At 42.1% G+C, this 26,274-nt stretch overlaps 1 protein-coding gene across 5 annotated transcripts in view; it reads left to right on the plus strand.

Annotated features, from left to right (window-relative positions):
- Window positions 1-24,614, plus strand: part of PEAK1 (pseudopodium enriched atypical kinase 1) — a 110,313-nt gene extending 85,699 nt beyond the window's left edge. For all 5 annotated transcript variants that reach the window (XM_041427744.1, XM_041427742.1, XM_041427746.1 and 2 more), the window contains 3 exons: window positions 354-547; window positions 7,724-8,472; window positions 17,332-24,614. In XM_041427744.1, the coding sequence (XP_041283678.1) occupies window positions 354-547; window positions 7,724-8,472; window positions 17,332-18,486 (2,098 nt within the window). In that variant the 3' untranslated portion in view covers window positions 18,487-24,614. The remainder of the gene's footprint in view (window positions 1-353; window positions 548-7,723; window positions 8,473-17,331) is intronic.
- Window positions 24,615-26,274: the final 1,660 nt, after the last annotated feature.

Genomic DNA, 26,274 nt, shown 5'->3' on the forward strand with positions numbered 1-26,274 from the left:
GGCAAAAAGCACCCTAAACTCTGCTGCTGTCCTGAGCCCCACTCACTTTACCCAGCATCATGCCTGCATATTTATGAGTACAGATGTTGATGGTAGTCAAGCTGCAAAACATTTAATTATAGCTTTTATACCAAAGGTATTATATATATTATTATAATCATTATAATAGTAACTACCATGTTACTATTTCAGTCACAAGTTGTTTCTTCTCACTGAGGAAAATAAAAACTGCAGATCATTGTTCTTAGAAAAGGAGGGTGAAAGAATTTGCTTCTTTCCCAGTTCCTTCCCCTTCCCGCAGACACTTAGCGCCCAGCTTGGGTCTCCAGGTGACGTGCTTGTGTTTGTTTCAGTCAAGTGCCTGATGACCCGACCCTGGAGGAGTTGTCCCCCCGTGTCCCCAGAGCCGTGTTTGTGAAGCAGGACAATGGGGGCAGCGCCTCCGTCATCCCGGTCTCATCCGCGCGCGGCCCGCCGGACGAGGAGAAGGAAGCAGCTCCGAGTTCTCCTGAGCTGAGCACCTGCAGTGCTACCTACAGCAATTTAGGTGAGTGGATGGGAGCTGGGTCGGATTTTGGATACCTTGCCAGGGTGTGAAGAGCCTTTTCTTCTGAACAGCTCCATACATCTTCGTAAGGGTAGCTTTTAATGCCTAACTGTTTCATATTGATTTACAGAAAATAAAGATATATATAGTGTCTTTCAGAGGTCATAACCAAGAAAGTGAGGTTTCAACAAATTCAAAGGTTTGTTTTCCTGTAATTTAGAACAGTCTTTTAATTGCCCTTAGTGATCAACATCTCAGATGATTTTTAAAATAAACATTGTTTTATGTCTTTGGAAGAATTTTTGTCAAAGAGGTTTAAAATACAGAGCAAGCTACCTAATTTCTTTAGAAGGAATAAGTAAAATTCAATATTTTTCTAAACTTTAGCAAAAGATGATAGGGCTTTTTGTTTTAGAGCATCAAGAACTGCTAAAATATTTGTACTGAAACTGTTCTTATCCTAGTCAGAGTTTACTTTTGGACCTTCCCAATGAGATATGAATGTTCTGAAGGTACTGCTCAAAGATTACTGAATTTCTGACTCGTTAAAGAGATCCATGGATGCAGGGCTTCTCTGGAAGATAAGGGAGCAAGGTAAAGCAGCATCTCCCAGTGCAGTGTAAATATTATCAGCCTAATTTTCTAAAGCATTTTGATTTGCAGTACTGTGAATTCAGGGATACCTATAACCAGGTTTTGTAGAACAACAAAATCTCTCATTTATTTACATTCCAGGATACCCCAATACATGTTTTTTGAACATCCCAATCCTGTACACAGCAATTTATTAAGCATTTGGCCAAAAGTAAACTGAATGTGTTGAGATGGCTCACGAGTACAGGGGTTGGCATGTCCACACAGGTTTCAGGGTTCAAGGACTAAACTTTAAATCCTCAGGTGCATACATTCCTTAGACACTCAGTGAAAGTGTTGCATTTTTTTTGTTTAAATGTGAATTATTGGCAAGCTCACTAGTGGATTCTGCTATTAAAACATTAATTAGGTGTTGTTTATAAAGCATAAGGAGGAAAAATATCCTGTCCAAGTGTGATGCTAACATCTACCAAGAAATTCTTCCTCTAAGGAAGACAACTAAAATCTGTGTCTTTATGGTGAATTACTCATAGATCTAATGAATTATTTGCATTTTTAGTGAGATATGTATTTGCTGTACTTAGGAGACAGGGGCATTGCAGACAGAATCCAGGCAGTTGAGGTCTAGCTGCTTCAGAACTGCCTGTACCATGTTTATCCCGTGCAGCACAATACCATCAGCACTGGGACAGCTTGCTCAGAGGAGTTTTTAATCTCTGCCTGTGGAGATATTCACAGCCCAGCTGAAGAAAATCTGGACAACCTGCTCCAGCTCACCCTGCCTGACTGTCTCAAGAGATCCCTTCCAACAGTCCTGGCCTCTATTAGTGCTGTTCCTAAGTCTGAATGTTTCTTTTTAAAACCATAAAAAAGTCAACCCCGTAGCAATTTATTCAAAATCTTCTCCTCACCGTGGGTTCACTTTGAGCTGTGCTGTCTCCAGAGTACCTTTTGGTGTGAAAGGGTTAAGTTGCTCTGGGACTTGCCTGGCTCTGGCTGGGAGAGCTGCCTGCTGGTAGGAGCAATGCTTCCCTAAATGGCACTGAGCTCCCTGGCTGCCCTTCAAAGGATTTCTGCTTTATTCAGGCAACCTCACTTTCTAGTTCAGATGGCAACAGAGAGATCTCTAGGTAGGGACAGAGAATAATCCCTACCTGTTTTCACATCCTGCATCATCTGGGCAGCAAAACCTTATCTTTAATAGAATTAACAAATACTGGTATGTGAAACTGGAAGAAAGGATAATGTGAGAAGAATTAACAAATACTGGTATGTGAAACTGGAAGAAAGGATAATGTGAGAAGTTACATCACATTTGACTCTTGCCTCAGCTGCAATTAGAGCTGCATGCTGTGGTTTGTAGTTTGTCAAATACATCATGTGCAGCATAATGCACAATTGTTCACCTTTTAAACTCATCTGATACATATTCTATGGTTTTTATTAAAAAGCAGATAATATGTCTCTACTTTGATAAATGGCTAATCTTCAGTTCTGACATGTCATGATGCCTTAGCACTCATGAAGTGTCATGAACAGAAATAATTGCAAGCCTTAGTGAATTTTCATCTGCAGTCAGGTAATAGTTTATTTCAGCTACTGCCCTCAAATATATTTGGTTTGGCCTTTCAAGAGACAAGCCTTACAAAACAGAGGATTCCCCTCTAGGAGTCAGGTACAACATAAGAGAGTTGGGGCTTTTAAGAGATCCCACTATGATGATAGGATAAGGTGTGTTCCTGGCTGCAGAAACAGGAGGAAACTTGAGTGGGAGGAGAGAGGTTCTTGACTGCCATGGTCACAATCAGGCTCTGATGCCCACAGTTTAAGAAGAATGTTTTAAAAAATTGCCCAGGCTCTAAAGAAAAGCTTTGCAAATGCCTGTTATTGCGGCAAGCACTTCATAGGGACTAATTCAGAATCTGAATCCATTCAGCTTATCAAAGTAAGAGCCTGGCTTGATCATGGTCTGGGTGCTCCTGTGGTGAGCAGAACTGCAGTGAGGGAGACATGTGGTATCAACAATTTAACAAAATCCAGGGGCTGCCACTTGAATCAAGATGAAGAAAACACATGTTCAGATGTGTAAGGGAGGGCCTGGATGTTTCTTTTGTAAGGGGTTCTTTTATTGTTAAAGAAGTTAATTCAGGTAAGCCCTGTAGCTGATGATAAGGAAGACAAAGCCTTTCCTTTACAAATCTTTAAATTGTTCTGTCTTTGTCTCAATTTGTTGGGGAAATAGACTTGATTGAATTTGCATGGCTGCAAGTAGATTAAGGTATTCTCAGCATACTCGGGATAGTTTTTCTGCCATTGAAAAAAAATAGGTTATTTCATTATCAGCTGTTTTTCTCTTCACACCTAAAGAAATAGGGAAAAAAGGAGGCTGAGTTTCTAGGCTTTGTGATTGCTGACACTGGCAAAAAATCCTAATCACAGTGTCTGCCATGGGGCATTGTCTCAGTCAGTCAGTTAGACCAGGGCAGAAAACAGTGCTTTAGCCAGGCTGTAAATAATGAGGTCATTGTTGATGAAAACTGACAGTTCAGTGACAGACAGTGATTATAGCACCAGTCTGGTGCATTTTGTATAGTATATAATTAGCACAGGTAATGTCCAAGATGGTGCAATGGAGGGTGGGCAGCAAGACCTGACAAGTCACCAAGCAAAATGAGACTTGTCTTACTGCACGTCCCAAGAGACCTGTGCCCAGTCTCCAGTTACTGCTGAGACACTGGACATGCATCACCAGTGTTACTTAACAAATGTTAGCTTCCCTTTCTCTAACATCTATAACCTTTCTGGTAAGATTTTTAACTATTCCATTAACAATACATGTGTAAACAATGGAGGATTTAATGCAAATCTGGGTGCAGGACTGCTTTATAGAATAGTGGTATATTTACATGCACAGCATGAATTGGAAGCATGCTGGTAGCTTTTGCTGTGGCTGGAAGGTACTTGATGCATTTGTGGGTTTTTTTCATGGTTTGGTTATTTTTATCAGTCAGGGTAAGTGTTTATTAAGGAGTGATGTCAGATTTGATAGTTTCAGCAGCTAACATAAATAGGCTGCAATGCAAAGTCTGATGATAAATCAGTTACCCAGAAAAATTAAACTTAAATGCCTTTCTCAGATGTCTTCAGAGTTTCAGAACTCTGCATGGTGTCTGGAGACTTAAGCATTAATATTTAAATAGTGTAGTGAGATTCTATAATGGAAGATCTTATTGAACTGTAGAATTATTTAAAGCTCTCTAGAAATCTGCTGTCTGTAAAGAGTTAATTTTTTTTCTGTCATTGAAGTGGATTCCAGACTGCTCAAAGATCTCTCAAAGTGGTAGCTTAATACTGTCCCTGTTCTTCCTTTCTATTTTGCCTCCCAAGAGTGTGGCTCAGGCTGAACTTGCAATGTTTGAGAGTCTGTGCAGTAGGTAAGGAAATGATGAGTTTTAAGCATGCAATGGGAGGAGGAAAGGATAGGCAAGAAAAATAAATTCATGTTCTGCTAGTATTTCTATGCAAAAGGACATTCTTGTGCCTTTGACAGGGACAACATTTAAGACAATCTTTTTTCTTGCTAGGCAATGATTTTAAAGAAATTGAGCCGTGTAGTTTCCTGCCATGCTTGGGGAAAGCTGAGCTGGAGACTGGCCCAGTAGCTGTGAAAGAAATGTACAGTGTTAGAACTCAGCACAGAAACAGTGCAGACATGAAACTTTTCAACTGGATAATACAGATGGTTAGATTTCAATATGGAAAACTTGTTCTTGTGGGAAGAAACTACACTGTAACATAGCATGTTACACAAACTCATTTTTTCTCAGCTGAGAGTACTTGAAACAGTAACTACAGAATGACTTGTACATTCAGTTCTCTGGAACCTGCCACCCCCTCCAGACATCTGAAAAAACAACTCCTGGTTATGAAAACCTTCTCCAATTCTGTTTGGATGTCACAGTGCCAGTAGCTATGCAAAAGCAGCCCTGGTTGCAGTCTCAACACTCTCCTCTGTGTGAGTGGTTTTTCTGGAGGACAGTCATCAAAGTAGACTGAAGCAGTAACACTGTTATAAATCTCACCTTTCCTGGAGAGGGCTCCTGCTCCTGCTGCTGCTCAGGATGTGCATCTTGCTGTAATTTGTTTCCCTGCAGCACCTGTGCATCCTTGGGCTAGCAAGTCCCACCAGCAAGGCCCATTAGCAAAGTGCCTCCTGAGCAGTGTCTGTGAAACCCAGCAGTCAGGCTGTCTCTGCAGTGGGGCAAGTGATCTTCAGCACAGAGTGTTGCTGGGGAGAAGTTCATAGGTCACAGATTTTGTAAGAGTGAGCAGTTGTGGAAGAGGACACATGTTTGCATGAGTAAGAGAAATGGGTATCAAGTAGAAATGAACTTGTCTCAGAATTAGGCAAAAGGCATCTGGATGTGTGTCTGGCATTCTGCTTTTGACTTGGAGTCACACCACACTTCACCTCTGCAAAAGGAACTTCATGACAGAGTTCCTGTAGTGCCCAGCTGGCAGCAGCATTCAGTGCTGCAGCACAGCAAACACATGCTGCAATACAAAGGAGCAGTAGGGTCCCCGAGCCCTCCAAGAGTTACATTTTCTTCAGCAGCCTTTACATGATTTCCAGTCTTCCCTGAATATCAGGTATGTACAAAACTGATAGAATTTCCTGCTCAAAACTTGGTTTTTTAAACATTGGAATAGCCAGGCTTATTATTAATTCCATAAGGCCCTTCTGAGGGTTTCTGGAGCTTAAACAAAAGACAGGGATAGAACTTTCATTTGGGATGCTGTCTCCTTGAGTGACTGAAAAGAGAGCAATTGTTAAGGAAGCAGGGTGTAAGGCTGTTTTGTTTGTGGATACATATAGAAATATGATCCTCTCTGATCTTCTGAAATTAGGAGGTGTATTTCAGCATTCTGTCCCAGCATTGCAGGTTTGGTACATCCTGGCCATGTGGATTTTGGGTTCTGTAGTGTTCATAAAAACTGTAACAACCTATCATAACATGCAGAGGAAACTAATATTTCTTTCTTTTTGCAAACTACAAAGTCATTAATTATTAATTATGGATTGAAGTGTTGTAATTCAGATCTGAATCTTAGATCCCTCCAGTCTTCCAGTTTAGTCCTCTCTTTACAAGGATTTCGTGGGCTTGGCAGTGTTAGGTTAACAGTTGGACTCTGATCTTAAAGGTCTTTTCAGCCAAAATGATTTTTTGATTCAGCACATTATAAATAGTCAAACAGTTGCAGTGTCTGTTCCCTTACTAGAAAAGATGCTCAGCTGCAATTATTCAGAGCATCCATTTCAGGTCTGCTGTTTGCAACTGTCAGAGTTGGCTTCCTACCTTACCATGACAGTCAGTGAACCTCCCAGGACAAGTAGAAAGCGTATAAAATATATTCTCTGAATATATTATATATAATATAAAATAATAATAAAATAATTTCTCTGAAAATAGCAGTTGATTGGAAGGATCTCATCTTCATATGAGTAACAACAGTTTGTCCCAGAGCAATGAGCTGGTCATTTGTATTGTGTGTTTATTAGTTTTTATTCTGCATTATATTATTGTAGTTAATTTATTCTGCATTTCCAAGGACTCTGGTACTTAAGAAACATAAATGCCCTTGATAAAAGCCATCCAGAACACATGGCAGGAAGTTTGTCTTCCCTGGATTCACACAAATGTCTGAAACTAGAAATCCCAGCCTGTGTGTACGTAACTTGCCATTTGGGATCTCTTGAGTGAAGCCAGGTCTGGTTATCTCTGAACCTAACATTGCCAGCAAAGGTGCCTGTGGCAAGTTAGGAAGGGAAATGCATTAGAGGAGTTACAGTCAGGGGAGGGCACAAGAATTTTAATTGCAGGGTAGAAACTATTTCTGTCAAAATATGATCCTGCTCTTGATGGCAACACACTTGTCAGCTTGAGTGGAAGTTGGCTTAACTTCCTTGATTTCTCTGTGTGAATCTGCTGGGGCAGTCCTGCCTGCCTGATGTGACCTCCAGAGTATCTAAACTGTGTTTTTTGTGTCTAGCACTTTCTGGGCTCCATTCTGAAATAGGATGTTCAGCCTGCCTACTGCATTTCCTAATTGTTTTATGGACTGTTACCCACCCTTAGTTTTAGCTCATTTGAATAGAAAATAAGGAATAATATTACAGTCAGTTGACTGCAGAAGAAATTATAGGACACTGGGTGTAATTGCTGAGACTGGACTTGGCCAAAGTGTCAAACTGAGGTTTGGTTTTTGCTTGCAGTTCTTGTCATTGGTCTGCTGGATGTAAAATGGCAGCACTGCTAGCACTGAAGCTGATTTTAATATCTGTGCCAAGGTCAAATCAAGGCTGGCTGGATGTAATTAGATATATATGATGCTGATTTGGTCATTTACTTTCTAATTAGCTCATCTTTTCATATATGTATCTAGGGCTTTTTGAAATGTTGCGGGGGCAGGTCCTAGTCAGGATTTTGAGGGGTTTTTGCCTTAAACTTCTTTGCAGAGTGCAAACAGGAGCAGCACATATGAAGTACTTTAATCTTCTCTTACTATTATCTTATTCCACAGGGCAGTCCAGAGCAGCCATGATCCCTCCAAAACAGCCCAGGCAACCCAAGGGAGCTTTGGATGATGCCATTGCCTTTGGAGGGCTGGCAGACCAGGAGACAGTGAACAACTTGCAGCCAACACCACCTCCACTGCCAAAGAAAACGATTTTGAGAGCTAACACAGAGCCAACACCCCGAGATCTCCAGAAGCAGGCTCTGGAGAACAACCTGTGCATCATGGCCAACCCCACCTATGACATTGACACCAACTGGGAAGCAAGCAGCGCCTGCTCCTCGGTCAGCCTGGAGCTCAAGATCCTGGACAACGAGTCGGGAGATTCCTTGGACAGGCCGGCAGAGAAACCGAGGGCAGCCACCTCTGCGACGAGCAGCGTTTCCAGCCTAACCACTGCCAGTATTAAGGAGCGGTGCTCCAACAGCATGGAGTCCCTGAGCGGGCGGCGCCTCCCGCAGGCCCGGCCCGGCCGGGGCGTCCAGAAGCCGCAGAGACAAGCACTTTACCGGGGCATCGAGAACAGAGAGGAGGTGGTGGGCAAAATCCGGAGCCTGCACGCTGACTCGCTGAAGAAGCTGGCACTGAAATGTGAAGACCTGTTCATGGCGGGGCAGAAGGACCAGCTGCGCTTCGGGGTGGACAGCTGGTCGGATTTCCGGCTCAGCAGCGACAAGCCGTGCTGCGAGGCGGGCGACGCCGTGTACTACCCCGCCTCCTACGCCAAGGATCCCCTCAACAACTACGCCGTCAAGGTACGGGGGCTGCCCCTGCTAACGTGTGGCGGCAGCCGCGCTCTGCACCGCGTCCCGTGGGGACAGGGCTGCTGCCGGCACGTGGCTGGCAAGAAAGGTTCCCGAGACACAGGCTCTTCCTTCTGTCCACACCCGTGTGTGCCATTGGTAGCTGCTGTTTAACTGCGTGTTTTCATTGCAGCTCCAAAATCGCTGAAAGAGAAATCAACACGTCTTAGTCTTTACTGTGGTCACTGCTTAGTGACATTGTGAAAGAAAAACTGCGTTCTTTTAACGTGTGTCAGCGGTTTTTTGGAAACTCACAGTAACGAAATCCTTTGATTCACCTGCATGCAGAGGAAATTAAATCATCACTCCTACTTAGGAAAGGTTTCCTAAGAAATTGAAAAGTTCTCCATTTTCAGAGCCGTGTAATTTTAAATGTAAATTCTAGGGTAATAGACCTTTCTGTTCCCATACAAGGTCTTGGATTTTCACCAACGCTCATTACCAGCCTTTCAGAAGCTCTGCCTAGCCATCGGTGTTTGCCTTATAAATTCTTCAGCTAACACATTAAAGAAATAGGATTTACTAGATTTACTGCTAATATATGAGTGCCTAGCTGGCAGCTATCTCACGAGATATTGTTATTTCCTGGACTTTTATATAGGTAGTTCTTTCTGAGTGCTGTAACTTTGCATTTCTCAATGCTTATCTGGTAGGAAGATAGTGAGAAGGACAGCTGAGACTCATAGCACTGTCAGGCTTCCTGTGTGACCTTGAGTAAATCACTGAACTTCTGACTCCTCCTTGTTGAAACTGAGATAAAACATTTATTGCCTGACACAGATGTGTGAGGCCTGATCTGTTATTCCTCATATTTGACATTCTCACAAGGGTGGTGCTTTACAGGAGCAAAATGTTGTTACCAGTCCTGCATGACTGTTGACAAATAAGATATAAAAAACTGAATGGTAAGATTGGTGCAGCTATGTTTTTCTGAGGCCTGAAAAGGTATCTTTTAATGCAGATATCTGGGTCTAACCATTTATATTGCGTTCATTATTAAGGACTTCTTATTGGAAAAGATGTGAAATTAAATCTAATGTCTTGGAGCTGCCATGTCCAGTGGTACAGAGCAGCCAAGGAGAGCCAGACCATGAGCGTATCAGGCAGTCAGCTGTGCTTCAGAATCAGCATCTGGCATTGCTCATGGCTGGCTTGGAGGGTTTTGCTTTAACAGAGTGATGCAAAATGATTGCTTCTAGGGCCCAAAGTGGTATTTTTCTATATGGGCAGATTTGAGTTATCACTAATGGGATATCTCTTTGCACGTCACAGATTTACAATATTTACAATATTCCCTGACAGGCAAGGCCTGTGTCATTGGTGTGTCCCCACAACATTCCCTTGTATACAGCCAGAGAGTAGCCAGAAAATACATTTCCCATGTAGAAAGCCAGAGAGAGGAAAGAACAGCAGGGTAACATGGTCAAATAGGTGCTAAATTTTCTTTTTCATAATTCAGGTTTCTTAAAAATAGTTCTCTGACTAACAGGGTTTATTGCATGGTAATAGATGTGAGTGAAGTATCCACAAAATATCCTTGAGTCAGAGGTCAGCAGGAGCTGTTGTGCTGTTAGGATGAAAGGAAAAGTTCCTCTTGAAAATACCCCCCTGGCACTGACTGTGATAGAGGAAGGTGTTGGCCCCAAATTGATCTTTGACTTATAAGCCATTGGCCCAGGATCAGATTTGTCCAAAAGCTCATAACCACAGATTGCTGTTTCATTACGCAGAGATTTGGGGAATTTAGCTTTAACAAATATGCTAGTTCTTACTACCATGGGTGTATTTTGTGTGAGCCAAATTACATAGTAATCTACCTTCAACAAATAACCTATGTCTTCCTGCCACTTTAAATCCCTCGACCCCAAAACAGGGTGGAAAAAGCAGTGAGATGAAAATTACTGGTGTGCCAATTGAATCCAGAACAGTCTTCCTGTTATTTCACATCGAGTCTTAGAAATACACTTTGAAAGTGTATATGGAGCCACATCTCTGGATGGTGTAAATTAATGTAGCTCTTTTGAGTATTGCAGAACTACCCAAGCAACACTAGCTAACAATTCAGACAGTTCTTAAGTTTTATGATTTTAATATTAGATCTGAGAAACAATGTCATAATGAGATTTTTTAAATTATTATTCTCTTTGTAAAAAATCAGAGATTCACCCCTAAACAGTGCTAATAGTCTTTATACATAAAATTGGCATTTTAATATTCTATCTCCAAAAATATAATTACAAAACATTGTTAAAAATTCAGCTTTGACCATTTAACTACTGCTGAATTAAATTTAGAACAACAAATGATTTGTAGAGGTGAATGTACCAGTGCACTTTTCCATTCTGTTGGTTTCACCAGTAGAAGATGCTCTGGTAAATTTGGTGGAGGACGAGCACAACTTGTTCTGTTGGGGTGGATATAAGAGGAAACATTCATAGGAGTGTGTTGTTTCACAGCACTTCATTATGCTTTTTGCTTCAACTCTCACCTAATCTGCTAGTAAACACCCAGTGCAAAAATAGCTGCAGGAAGCCATGTGGAAATTATTTTGACTGAAACATTAGAAATAAAAGGAGTACGTAAGTTGTGATCAGAAAAGTACTTTTTCAAGTGGAAAAATGTAAGTTCCCTTTCAAGAAAGGTTTCCATAAAATTCCTGAGGTGTTTTTCTTTCACCTAAGTGCAGTACCACCTTCTAAGTTGTTGGTAGATTTGGGGCAATATGGATAAACATTCCCCTGAAACCACAGTCTTATCAGTGATTCCAAATATGTGGTGAAAAGGTTACACCACAGTAAAAGCAGCAGAGAGCAGCAGCTCTTGGGACACAGCAGGCTGGATGAGTTCTGTTCTCAGTGTCCTGACACAAATTGAATAAGGCGCTGACGTGGTAGGGACGTCTTTTGTTAAAAAGCAAATAAATAAATAAGATTACTCAGAAGGAATAACAGACACTATAACTACTGTGTCAGTGACATAAACTGGTTCCACTTTCAGAATTAAACTCCCAAAGTAGACGCTGTCCAGTGTCACAGGCTGACTCACAAAGCCATGATTCAGAGTCCACACAGAGCAAGAGCCATAAAACCCAGCTGGCTCTGGCCACGGGCACGTGTGCCAGTGCTGCTCAGGTGGGGCAACAGGAATTGCAGAGGTGCAGACAGCTCAGAAGGAGCAGTTTAATTTATTGCTTTCATTGCTGCAGGGCAGCAGAAGTTCTCCTAGCAGTAAAAGCTTAGGATTCCCGGTAAGGTTTGTGTCCCAGCTATAAAACATAGGAATGCAGAAGTAAGCAGCACTGGGCTGAACTTGGCTGGCAGTTTGTATTGCAGCTGACAATTGCTTCCTAGTCATGTTTAGTTTGTCACAGTGTGCTAAGGTGGTTTTATTTGGTAATCCGGTTTCCTCGTGCAGCTTCGGGTCAGAAGGATTGTTAAAGGTTGGCCCAGGACTTTGTGCTTCAGATCAAAACAAAGCAATGTACGTTCAACTTCCAGCCCATTCCCAGTTCAGTCACAGCAAAACAGAATTCTGTGTTTTGGCACATCATTAAAAAGTCAAAGCTCCGTTCCAAGGCCACATCAAGAAAATGAGGTCAATCAGAGATCAAACTGGCCTCCTTGGAAAACAAGGTTGTGCCAAGAACGAGCTATCAATTTGGGATTAGCAAGCTTTCATTCTACACAGAATTTCATTTGCAGTTGTCCCTCTGTGCAATACAACAAAGTGGCACAGATGGTTCAGTCTTTGTGATCTTCTGTGTTTCTCATTTTCAGCGCTTGTAAATGCATTTCCCACAATACTCCTCGTGCTGTAAGTTCACTGATGCTGTGTGAAATGCATGGGACAGAGTGGAAATGAGATTCCCTGCTGGGGAAGTGAGAGTCAGCTGATGGCACTGCAGGCCACGGGACTCATAAAGGAATAAGAAAAGCTAATGCAGAACATTTTGTAGAAGGTCTGAAATGTTCAAATCCTGCTCCTTGGGCTAGGAGCACTGAGGAAAATTGAAATGGCAGAGTATAAAGAAACCTGTCCTGTCCCTATAAATGTGACATGTGGATGCAGTAAGGAAAAGATACATGATGACAGTGCTTTCCAGTGAAAAGGAACATGGATACTTTGCATTCCTTCCTACTTGTACTCGCCTTTTTCCTCATTGCTTTCTTGCATCATGTGGAAGGGTTTTTCACCAACATTGCTTCATCTTTTGAGCAACCAGCTCTTTATCAGCTCATGAAATAAGGCTGGCCAAGCCCTTATCAGCACCTTCCTTTCAGCTGTTATCACATACCATATCTTCATAGCTCAGCTGGATGTATTTCGTTAATGCAAATAGTAAATGACTCATTGATCCTACTTGCTGTGTTATTGTTTTAGTCAAAGTATTTTCACCTTTTCTTCCTGTGCCAAAAAACAGGTATTCAGCATATTCTATATGTAAAAGGCAACAGGATTTCCATCTTTTTGAGTAGATGTCTGGAACAGAAAAGAGCTTTTAAAATGCAAAAGAGACTACGCTATATATTTTTCCTTAGCTTTGACACAGAATTAACCATCACAGGCAGAAAAGCAGCTCTGTGTGCACTCCTTTAACAATTCATCACCAGCAGTTGAAAATACTTGCTAGGAAGGCCAATAAACTTCACAATTTGTTCCCTAATTTTTTTCAAATGTAAATACTGACTTCAGCCACATAACTTAGACTCCAACTCAAACCGTTTTGAAAGTTTAACATTTTTGTCATTCAGATGATAGTTTTAGGTGATAGTGGAGTTATTCCAGGACAAAAGGCTTGGGTGAGAATAATTACCCATTGATGGTCCTTAACACCAGTATTTACTACTCTATTGCAAAATGGTAATATGAAGTAGACTTCTGAGTAGAACGTGCAATGTAGAAGAATCTGAGTAGTGCAATGTAAAACCCCAAGACTCACCTGAAGAGAAGCCAGACACTTACAGGAACACCAGATCACTGCAGGCCTGTCTTCTAGAAACTGCTTTATGAATTCAGACAGGTGACTGATTTGTTATCACACTCTGAGTTTGGGTGCTGCCTCCAGAAAGCCCAGCTTTCCCTTCCTCCTGACAATTGCAGAGTGCCCAGTGTACAAATTTTAGTGTTTGTGTAGTCAGCAATTTAATCAGCCTGAAATAACCCAGCTGCCTCTTGCTCTTCTCACTTTGTAAACAAAAAGCAAGAAGCAGAAACCTCTTCTCACTTCATGGTGTTTGTAAACAAAAAGCAAGAAGCAGAAAATACATCTGGAATCAGATCTCAGCTCTCTTTGTAGATATTGAATGCAGGTTCATGTACCCTTCTACTTCTCTGTGTTAAACAAGAGAAGTGGAAGTGTCCAAAATCCATCACTATTGGCCTTTTGTGGGATTAGATATTTTTTTTTTCCCTATATTAACAGCACAGTAAGGAGTGAAAATCTCTTTTAATGAATGCAGTCATTTTAGTATCAGTTTTAATCATGATTCTATTTAGTATTTAATGTCTGGTTTGTTGATAACTTAAATTCTGTTTTATTGATATAGAGAGGAGTCTGAAGCAAGACCTCATGAAATTTAAGAACTGATTTTGGGGAAAGTCTGGCCCTGCTGTGACTTCCTACTTTAGAGTGGACAGTGCTCTGAATGTTTTCAAGAACACAGGGAGTTAGTAATGTACCTTATTCTTCCTGCAAAGTGTTCTGAGGATCACTGGACACAAAGCTTTGTTCTGCTGAAAGCTGGAGAGGCCTCAGCTGCAATACTGAATTCATTATGGTACCACTCTTCAGAAAGATCTAATACATGGGGAGAATCCAGAAAGAGCAACACAAACCAGAGGGTTAGGAATAACAACAGGAGAAGTAAGGGCTGGGTATGTTCAAAAATAAACAAAGAAGATGGGAAAAGTTATATTTTCCTCAGTTGTAAAGGTATCATATTCAAGGATGGGAATCAGGACTCAGTTTTTAGCCAATCAGCAAGGAGAAGGGCTGTCACTTTAATTTGAAGTGAAGTTGACTTAGGATTGAACAGTGGAAAGAAAAATAAAGAAGATAGAGAAGCAGAAGTGTTTTAGGGTGGGTTTGGTAGGCTGGAGAGGTCATCTCAGGGATGACCAAACAGATGAGACTGGCCTTGCAGGCCCAGTGAGAACATCCTGTGCACCAACAGCTGGATGCCTTTGGATGCAGATGTGCATGGCCAGCTGTTTCTGAATGAGAAGAAAGCATCACCACATCCATAAAGCACGGATGAAGGTGTGCTTCTGTACTCTCACAGTTCTGGGATCAGCCCTGCTTAAAGTGAGGGAACCAAAGCTCATTTTGGGGAGTGCAGATCCTAGCTTCAACTTCAACTGAAACAGTAGTAAATTTGAGAACATTCTCTGAAGTAAGTAGGAAAAAGAGGCTTCCTAGGGCTAAAATTAGAAACTAGGAGAAAGTCTTCATTCCTTTGCCTTTTTTTTTTTTTTGTCATCAAGGAAAAATCCTTTCCATAATCTTTTAAAAAAGCCTTATATTTACCAAACTGAGATGTGTATATTGTTTTCAGAGCACATACTTTGTGGATTATATATTCCTAGCAGAATATCAGTTTTAGCTGACTGGTGGCACTAGAAATCCTCTGTGGATTAAGAAATAGAGTGCAGTAGCTAAGGCCAATTGTGGTTCTCAACATTTTTTATCAGCAAGTAAACTTGACTTTAAAATTAAACTTTCAGAATGAGGTTTTTTGTTGTTGTTTTTTGTTTTGTTTTAGGTCACTTAAGTATTTTTAAAAACTAAAGGCTGAATTACAACATGCAGAACCTTTTCTGCAGTTGGAATTGAGTATTCCCATGGCTGGCTGTGCAAGAAAAAGGCCATGGACTTGAAGGGCATAGAAGATGAAACAATTTTGTTTTCCTTAACAGATCTTCTCCCAGTCAGATTTGATACACACCGTGTGTGTACATTCAGCATATGTATATGAGTCTGTCTGTGTAGCTTTTCTAGTTCTGTCTTCTGTGCAGTATTAAGTATTTAATCAATCTGGGGACTTCAGTCTCAAAGACAATCAGCTGGCATTTTCTTTTTCTGTATAATTCAAAGGTTATTGCTATATTTTTGTCTCTATAACCCTCAGAGAAGGGACTGGGGGCACACATGCCACTGAGAACTCACTTCACCTCTTAACAGGGTAAAATGCATCTGAAAATTTAAATGAGCAAAAGCCCCTGTGTAAACAGGATAAGGATCAACATTTCTCTCATAAATAAAATTGACTAGAAAATGCATTTTTCAAATCAGTTTTTTGGGTTTGTGGCAGTTATAAACAGGCAGGTTTCGTGTACATGAGCAGGGAAATGTAAGTGCTTGTGAAGTGTGGAAATGTGCAGAGTCTCAAAGACAAGAGGACAGTCGGAATGTTGGTACAAATTTTGTGAGTTCCTGTGGTTATCTGACAATGCAGTTTTCTGATCAGCTATCATAAAAGATTAAATCTCACATTTATATTTCTTAACCACATGTAAAATATTAAAATTTTATGTGTGTGTGTTACTGAAAGGTAGGTTTATAACTTAGCTGCAGATGGTCTGAGAAGGGGAAAAATGAGAAACAGGGAGCAAAGTCACCTAATGCTTACATTTGGGGCTGGGATGAGATCTGGGTTTCTTGGTGGTGGTGGCTGTGTATAACAAGTGCTGACCTTAGTTATCTGGCTTTCCTTGGTTCAGAGATGAGCTAAGGGAAGCTGTAGCTTCATCTGGAGAGTGATGCTTCCTCTTTTTTCTTCTCTGAGCTTTGCACTCAAAACCTGTTGGTGCATTTAGCAAGTGAATATTTATACCCTAGCCGTGTAAAAGATTAAAACATACACTTAACCTTACATGCTGTGAATGATCTCTCTGAATTTAGTAGAACTAAGGTTAATATGCAAAGGTCAAGACAGCTGAGTCTTTGTAATTTTAATCAGTTAGTGCCTTAGAAACAGAGGCCCTTATAGGGCTTGTCCAGTGACTTTTGTCAGAGGTTGGAGCTGCCAGTTGTTATGGGAGTGCAAACAATTAATAAGGAAAATTACTATGTTGATAATGTATATATCAATAAGATACTTCTGGACATAAATACAGTATATATGGCACAAAACCAAACCATATTTTGGATCTTGATAATTGACTGAAAGCAGCTAAGATACCATGTTCTACTTGTCCATTCATCACCCGAGCCGAGTCTGTCTGGCAGCAGCCTGCCATGCACACACCCCTCACTGCACACACACTGCTGCAGCTCATGGATTTCAGTTCCAGTTACAACGGGCAAGGAGCAACCATCAGCCCCCGCTGACAGGGCTGACTTGTTACGCCATGCTAACTCAGCTGTGTGCAAGCGTTTGGTCAAATACTTTATGCATATTTCTTTGTATCCCCTATTGCTATTGATTTTTTTCTCTTGTTCAAGCTTCACACAAAGCTGAGAGAACTTGCAATAAAATGATACAGGTAAACAAATAACTGTAAAAAAGCTTTGCTGTGCATTTACCATGTATCAGCTGCTGTTCTGATTAAAAACCAGAATTGTGCTTTCCATTGGATCATCTATGCAGAGGGAGAGATGCCTGCATGTATTGCTCTGCAGTTGCTTACTAGCCAGCTAGCCAATGAGAACTGCCTTAAGACAGTCTGCCACGGTCAGTTCATTAAAAAAATGTTCAATGCTCATGTTTAGGCCTAGACTGGAGATCCCATCAACAAAATGGGATCATATTAAAAAAATATATAGAATTCAGGAATTAAAGAATTATGTCTGTTGTGTTTATTTCCCCCCAGATTTGTAAGAGCAAGGCTAAGGAGTCCCAGCAGTATTACCACAGCCTGTCCATCCGGCAGAGCCTGGCCATCAACTTCAACATCCAGCAGGACTGTGGCCATTTCCTGGCTGAGGTGCCGGTTCGCCTCCTCCCGTGGGAGGATGAGGACGCGCCGGACGTGGAAGAAGAGCGGGAGGAAGAGGAGGAAGAAGCTGAGCAGAAGAACAGGGACAGCGCCTCCAGCCCGGAGGCGTCCCGCAGGGACAGCCCCGGCAGGCAGGGCAGCGGCAGCAAGCCCCGCAGCCGCGTGGTGGTGATCACGCGCGAGGTGCCGCAGCTGACCGTGGCCGACTTCGTGCGCGAGTCCGCGCCCCGGCACAGCAAGAGCCCCGACCTGTACGAGAGACAGGTCTGCCTGCTGCTGCTGCAGCTGTGCCTGGGCCTCGAGCACCTGAAGCCCTACCACATCACGCACTGCGACCTGCGCTTGGAGAACCTGCTCTTGGTGCACTCCAGACCGGGAGGCAGCCCCCTGAGCCCCGAGGCCACAGAGCCCAATCCCAACACCGCCTGCCCGGCCAGATTAATTGTGAGCAACTTCTCCCAGGCCAAGCAGAAGAGTCACATGGTGGATCCTGAGGTGCTACGGGATCAGTCCCGCCTGGCTCCAGAAATCATCACCGCAACGCAGTACAAGAAGTGTGATGAGTTCCAGACTGGCATCCTCATCTATGAAATGCTGCACTTACCCAACCCCTTTGATGAGAATCCAGAGCTGAAAGAGAAGGAGTACACTTGTGCTGATCTCCCCAAGATTCCTTGCCGTTCCCTCTACTCGCAAGGGCTTCAACAACTTGCCAGCTGCCTGCTGAATCCCAACCCTTCGGAGAGGATCTTGATATCAGAAGCCAAAGGAATCCTTCAGTGTCTGCTTTGGGGTCCACGTGAAGACTTGTTCCATGCCCTCAGTACGTCTTCCAACCCCTCGCGGAGAGATGCTATACTTCAGAACTGGCTCGATATAAAAAGGACGCTGCTGATGATCAAGTTTGCAGAGAAGTCCTTGGAGAGGGATTGTGGAATTATTCTGGAAGACTGGCTTTGTTGTCAGTATCTGGCTTTTGCCACTACAGACTCGCTTCATCGCATTGTGAGGCTCATGAAGCAGCACTAGTTGTAGAGCCTGTTGCTTTTCGTGAAGCATCCCCACCTCTGCCCCAGCCCTCACTCCAGCCTGCACTAGGGCTCACACTTTGTACAATTGTTACAAAACAGCCTAGACAACAAAGCCAGCACCTCTGAGCAAATAGGTTCCAATTGGAGAAATTGCATCCTGTACCAAGTATGACAGAAACTTTACTTTTTTGCCAGGCCTGCTAGGGATTGATCACATAACACGACTGCATTTGCATCATACAGTATGTAACTTGATTCATATCTGGCTGAAAAGGAGAGCAAGCTTTGATACCACTATTTCTACCACTGCAGTAAACAAGTTGCCCTCCTCTTCTGGGTAGTTTCTGTCATTTCCTACGTAGCATTGAGTAGTGAATAGCAGTGACCATAAGCAGAGATGGATTAGTGGTGAATGTGAGATGAATTATCCACCATGCCACAAAACACTCATTTGCTTTCACTCCACATACCGCACATCTCCTCTCGGCTTAATCAGTCCCCCACAAGCAGGCTGTGCTCCTCTTTCCTTTGGTCTCAGCCATACAGGTTCTGATCTTTCTCCTAGGTTTTACACCAGCTGTACTTTCCTCCCCAGATGTGGTTTTTCCACTGAGCGTTGCAGGTGTCAGTGAGTAGTAAGCACCTGTGTTCAGTCCTCTTCCCTCCTCCTCTGCCTCACTGCCTGCCCACATCCCTTCTAACCATGGATCCACGATTTCATCAATGCTGCCTTAATCACACCATTACCCTTAGCTTGAGACCTGTGCATTAAAAATCAGAATATGCACACTTTATCTATCCTGTTTCCTAGGCAACTTTCACCAGTCTGGACTGTTGATGTACTGTAGCCATAACCACATTTATACAAGAGCAGTACAACACGTGGTGGACCATTGAAGTTCCCCTTCCATCGCAAAAAGCACTAAAGCCTGACTTGGAATGGATGGGACGTACGTAGCCTTCTCTGACAATCACTGCTATGAATCAGGGATGAAAATAAAAGCCACCTCTTCTGTTTTGTTTTGGTTTGCTCTTGTCACTTATGCCATACTGCAAAGTGAGACTGAAATTGGGTCTGCAGGTTTGTTGGCAGGAGATAGAAGTGTTTAGAGCTTGTCTGTGTGTAGCTAACAGGCAACATGGAGATACTTTTACTGCAGACACAGTTCTCTGAAGGGTAAAAACAAGGGGGCAAAAACACTGTTGTTTAATTATTGAGGGAGCTGTTAAGTTTGGCAGCCACGACCAACAGCATCATGATCCACATTTCCTGCAGCAGTGCTTGGCTGCCCATCTCTGCCCATCATCTTTGCCTGCTGTAACCAGTGTTTTCCAGTGTTGCTATAGACAACACCCTAAAAATGGAATGTTGTCAGAAGAGCTCAAAGAGCATCACAGACAGAGTTTTGGACTAGAGCAGAAATTAGTGAGGATTGAAGAGTCAGAATTTTTAAAACCTCAACTTGAAGGAGCTTTTTCACTTTTAGAGGCCACTGCTGACTTCCTTCTGTGCCCTAACAGCTGTTTGCCATGGAACCTCTGTACAGACATTACCTTTGCTCAGTTTTGGTAGGCTAGGAGCTGTTTCCTGAGTTGCTCTGAAGAGTGGATCTGGATGCAGAGGGAAAAGCGATGCTGAGTGTTCTGACCCGGGTGATGGAAAGCAGACAGCCGTAGTTACGAGCCTGTGCTTCTCTCCTATGGATCTATGTGCAATTCTTGTATTGTTTTTTAAAGCTGTACATTACAGTGTTCACTTTACACACCGGCCTTTACCCCATGCTAGATCTGCAGCCCCTTCCTTTACTTTCCTGGCACATAAATGCACAGATATCCACGTGTTCTTTTTTATGAATTGATGTTCCATTTTATTTGTTAAAACTGTGAGGAATCAATTCACTTCAGCCTTGAAACAAATAGCCACTTTATACAACATATGCATTCTTGGACCACGTGCATGGAACCTGAACAAACAGTCCTGCAGGCTTAAAGTCAGCGAGAGTAGCTCTGGATGCCCGCCGTACATCGGGGCCTTGAGTGTCTGTGTGATTCTGCTCTGGCATCTCTCCAGGCTCAGCTGATGGCGTGTGGAAGCCTACACTGATTGTGCCGTAGTATAGACTGTCTTCGTTACCTTTCTAAAGATTTTTTTGAAACTTCTGGTTGTTCTTTTGTTTGATTCACCTGTATCAGTGAAGGATCAGGCAAGGATAAGGATAATATATTTTAATGTGATATGTATGTTTTTCTTTCTCTTTTTGGTAAGAAGGTTATGATGGTGGCATTGATGCAGAAAAACAGGACAGTGCATTAAAAGCCCAAGTGCAATGTATGTAGTTGAAGTACTCCCTCTACATCAGGAAAGAAAGTTTCTGCACTACTGCTGAGCAGCTTGTAGAAGAACCTTTAAAAGAATCTCCTGTTCAGTGCAGCCCTGCTTTATCTGGACACAGGAAGGCAATGCTCCCATAGTTCACATACACCGAGCATGGCAAGTCACTTGTGTACAACCTACTAGCTGTTAGTGACGGTGTGCTGGCTGCCAGCGGGCTTCTTGTTCTCTGTGGTCTGGTTCTGTGTTTGTTGCGTGGTGTGTGTGTGCACCTGACTTTCCAGCTAGCTCAGATAGGCATAGGAGTAACTGTTGGACCACTTGGCATTGCAGATGGGTGTTCCCATGTTCAGGGACACGTGTTCCCGCTGCCACTTTGATGTCAACACGCACATGCAAAGTTGGATTCTGAGTGTTGTACAGCCGTACGCGTTAAGGCAGCTGGTCCAACGCCTTTGTATCTCTAGCTATCTAACTTCAGTTTGTATCTTTTGTGATGAACCAATACTCATTTTAGCTCTGCAGTATAATCAAGCATGGATAGATGTTCACTACCAACCTCTTTCTTGTGCAGCACTGGGTAAACTTTAGCAATTTGTAATGTTGTGTGGTTTTTTTCTTTCAAAAAGAAAGACTGGCCAATGTAATCCAACCTGATCTGGCCTGAGTTCTTCCTTGAGGAGCTTGAGGCTGACTTTGCAGATCTGCCCATAACTGATGATTGCAACTGTGTTTGTGGTGGTTCTCCATCCTGGCACCAGATTGTGCCACGTAAATACACAAGAATGTATGCATTAAACTGATTGTAAACAAATCCTAAGAATGCTACAGCATAATTGCTAAGCAAAAGGAAAAAAACCCGCTCTGTTTGTAACAGGATCCTGTGTATGGCAGGAACAAAACCCCTGGCTGTGCACGTTAGAACGTACTTGAATACGTGCACAGCTCTTGAATTTTTTTTAGCAATGTCGCACTTTCAGTTGAGCTCAAGAAATAGGAAGAGCTGCAAATCTAAGATAACAGTATTGTCTGTAAATATATATTTTTCTATTAATAAAAGCTGTCATTCAAATATTTTTAACATGAACTCTAAAGATTTTTCCAGTGGAAACTAATTTCTGGAAAAATGTTTGTTTGAAGAATTAAGATGAGTGGTTTCTGATCCTTTTAGAGCCATTAAAACCCTCTCTAATATTACAGAGAGAGCACAGTGATTGGATTCACAATGTTTAGTGCCTTGTCAAAAACCTGAAATGTAGCTGGTCAGTTGGTGGAAATCTTATTCTTTTCATAACAGCCCTAGAAATAATACTGCCCATGTAAAGATGCAAAAGACTTTACAAAATTAAATGCTGTGCTTTGTGTGATACTGGTTGATCTATTCCATAAGATTTGTGTGAACAGGTTCCTTTAAGTTGCTTGTAGTACAGCATAAACCTGAAGTAATAAAAGTGTGGGCTTTCAAAGGTGGGATCTGGAACAGGGGGATACCAGTGGATACCAAGTCAGTTATTCCAGCCCGACCAGGCGTCAGGAGAAGCCTCTTGCTCCGACAATCTGCTGCGGACTCCGCGCGGGACGGGATGTGCTGCTCCTGCTGGAGGTGCTGGAGGTGCTGCACTCCTCCCCTGGGCTGTGGTGGGAATGCAAACTCTGTTCAGACAGGAGGGCTGCAGAGCTGCTCCTGAGGTGATACGGAAAGTGGGTTAGTTTGGTATTTCTTCAGTGGGAATTACTTCTTACTAATTGTCTGTCAGACCTCAGATCTGATCCAGGCAATGTGCATAACCAGGTAATAGAAAGAGACTCTACTGGTAAAAGCTTGCCTGCACATTTTTAGGAATGAGGGAATCCAGAATTTTCTTCTGGAGCCTCTGGAATGTCCAGATACAGAAGCCTGCTCTCACTTCAGGATTCAGACTGATGAAATCAGTACCTCCAGCCAGGATACCCTGTTGCTGCCCCACAGAGAAGAGTGCAGGTAGCATTTACAAAAATATTCCACCTTAAGTCTTTTATGCTCCACACATCCCACCCACAAAGTATGAATGGATCATCTTGACATGTTAATACAAGAGAATTCCTACATGTTATATAGAAAAATATATTATTTAAATAAAATATGTGTGTTAGGGTTCAACTACCTGCAGAATTTATTCAGCAGCTTTATACTGTAGGTCCTTAATTTTAACATGTATTTGCTGCTGAAATAAAATGTATCTGGTCCTGAATTCTTGTGAGATTCCCATCTAAATTAATTTCTTTTGTTTGTAATAACAAATCCTTATGTAAATATAAAATAAATGATCCTGTTCTTATTTAAATCAATTTTAAGTTTTCTGAGGGATACAATAGAAACTGAGTCAGACCTTTTAATGCACTTTCTTTCCCCCCTTTCTGTAAATTGACTGTTTCTCAGTACAAACAGTACTTTGCTGCATGACTAGACCATCAGTTTTACTCTGACTTTGCAGAGGTGGTGTTGGTTCTGCTGAAACTCCTGTAAGACCTGGAGCACAGCAGAGAGAGATGGGACTGTGATTTAGTTATGCAGTAAGATGACATCAAAGTACAGAAGAGAATTTTAAATACCTCTATAAAAATACACCTGTGGAAATATTCTGAAAAAAATCATGTGGATTACAAAGACTTCAAGCAAAGAACACACAAGAAATACTTCTCAAAACACTGGGGAGAAATGTCGTAAGGGCACCCTCAACTCCAAAAGAAGGAGCAAGTCTTTTTCCCTGCTGTGTTGCAGAGAATTTCTGGCAGACATTTGTATGGATTTTCTTACTGACCTGGATGCAGTGTTAGAAGGATGGTGATTTTGAGTAGGTGTAGAATGTAATTTAAATAATTTCCTGTAAGTCTCCTTGCACTGGTGCTCCACTCAGCATTTACCTGGAAACCACAGAATGCTTTCAGATCAAGCAGAGTTGCCAGTGAGAAATGAAATACTCAACTTACCTGTACATAAGCATTTTACCACTCTGCAGAATTCGAGAATTTGGTTTTTACTTCAGACTATAAAGATTTTTTTTTCCATAAATTTAAGGGGAAGATTTCAGGGATTTAGAAGAGGTTGGAGCTTTTTTTTTATATGGAATAAATATTTGTTCACAAATATATATATACATACATATATATATATATGAGTGCATGTGGGCATGTTTTAATATATATGTATGTATATGAATTTTTTATCCCAAAAGTATTCTTTGCCCCTTTTTGCTTGAAAATATATATATATATATTATATATTGTATATATAATATATATTTTAAGAGTGTGTAAATTTTAATATAGTAATTTCATACATAACACCTTTTCAAAAATGACTCAAAACTTCTGTTTCCTTGTCCTTTGGATTGTTGGTATTAGAAGGTTTTGCAGTTGAAATCCTTGGGTTTTTTTCTTTTAAAACTTACTTATGCTGAGCATTTAAGAATATGTTCTTGTTTTTAATAAAAGGGGGAAATTTATTTTTAAATTGGGGATTCCAAAATCAGTGAACTTTTATAAATGGAATTTCTTTAAATGCCTTGAATTTATTTTAATTTCTTTTTTCAGTTCCATTCTTGTGGGTAATTTGTATTTGGAATTCCCGGTTGCATTGCTTTATCTGGTGCTTCATATTGATATTTACACATTTTTATATAAACAAGTATATAAACTTCAAGCCTTCCTTTGTGATCAGGGGCAGTCACACTCTGGTTTGCTGTGGTACTTTGCTGTGTACTCCGTGGCATTCGTGTTACTGTGTAAATAAACTAGTTTTATTACACTCCCAATCAAACTTGTGCTCGCCTGTTTTTCTCCCTTCCTAGGTAATCGGACAAAACCGCGTTTTTCTGAGGCCAGTGCACGTGGGCAGCGCAGCGGAGGATTTTGCTCTGGGTTTGCAGCAGCAGTGCAGGTGCCCACCCCCCAGCTGCAGGAGCTGGGGACGCTGCCACCTCCCACCTCTGGCATCTGCCCCCGAAGCCTCACAGTGCCTGGCGCTGTGTCAGCTCCATCTGGCACGTGGGCCCAAAAATAAACTGGCCACCAGTGGCTGCTGTTGATTGAGCCAGAGTCTTGTAAGGCCTGCTTGGAGAGAAGTGACTTGGCACGTTAGTGACAGCGGCCACGCTGGGGACAGCCCTTGGCATGTAACGAGCTGGGCCAAAGTTAGAAATTTCCCTGGAGTGGACAGGGTTTAAGTGACCTGCTGTGAAGGAATAAAATTACTCTTAAGTCACATTTTGACATGCAGGGACAAAGCAGGAGGATGCCTCCAAGGCAGTCGTCTGCGATGGAATTCATTGTGTCTGATCTGTTACCTTGAAGCATCCGACCTGATGGAGGGTCTGTGGGAAACAGATGGGATGATGTGCATCTTCTGCAGTGTGCAGACACACTCCAGTGGCACTGAGATCAAACAGCTCAATTTTGTACCCACATTTGACAGGCAGCAATGGTAGCTGCAGATGCTAATTTATTAGCGTAGAACAGATGACACCATATACGTCAGAGCTGTGCCGTGCCTCTGCATGACAATCACACTGCTCACAAATACTCTTGAAAGAAAAATAAAAACAACCCCAAAAAAACCAGCCTGCAGGCTCTATTCTCCCCACAGTCACAGTGGCTTTGCACAGGTATGGCATATTTCAATGATCAGAATTAGCTGAAGTGTAACTACTACCTGCCCTTCACATTTATTCCTTAGACACTGTATGAAAGCCTTTCAAAAACAGTTCAAGCTATTGTCCTCATCCTTTTGAAAGCAGAAAGCTAGCTGGCTCCAAAGGTGTCACACATAAATACACAGCACGTTTTACAGCCTGACAGATACTTTGGCTTTGCCAGAGTAATCCCTGTTCACTTCAACAAAGTGCCATGGACTTCAGCTGAACAGAGTTCGATTATGCCATTTATGTCAGTGGCAATCATCACTCTGCAGGGAAAAGATATGCAAAAATAGACTGAACCCTTGTCAAGACATGATAATTATACTAGTTTAACTAAAATCTGTTGGAAATTAATTTAGTTCTGTTAGTGCAAACTCTCTTGTGGGTGTCCTTCAGCAGTCGCAGTCTGGCGTTCTCGTTTCAGCTTGTGCCAGACATGAACACGAGTGGAACAGATGCCTGTTTCAGTTGATGCAAAAATGTCTGTATCAGCTCAGAAACTCAGCCAATAGTAGAGCTGTGTGCTAACAGGATAAACCTTTCTTTTGTAGAAAGCCTCCCTGCATCACTTGAGCTCTGCAGACTGCTGCTTTTGCCCCAGTCAATGAGCTCCTGTGGTGCCCCACGGGAATCACTGCATCCTCCTTGCCCAGAGGTGCTTTTAGCCAGGCTCGGTGGAAGCTGTTCCCAAGGCAAACTGCTCTGCAGAGAGTCTGTAGTTTCAATTCTGAGCTGCCTTGTAGGTCTGTGGAGAAAGACACACATTAAAACAGTGTTG

The sequence above is a fragment of the Onychostruthus taczanowskii genome, unplaced genomic scaffold (genome assembly GCF_017590055.1).
Source record: "Onychostruthus taczanowskii isolate IOZ18803 unplaced genomic scaffold, ASM1759005v1 scaffold118, whole genome shotgun sequence".
Lineage (NCBI taxonomy): Eukaryota > Metazoa > Chordata > Aves > Passeriformes > Passeridae > Onychostruthus > Onychostruthus taczanowskii.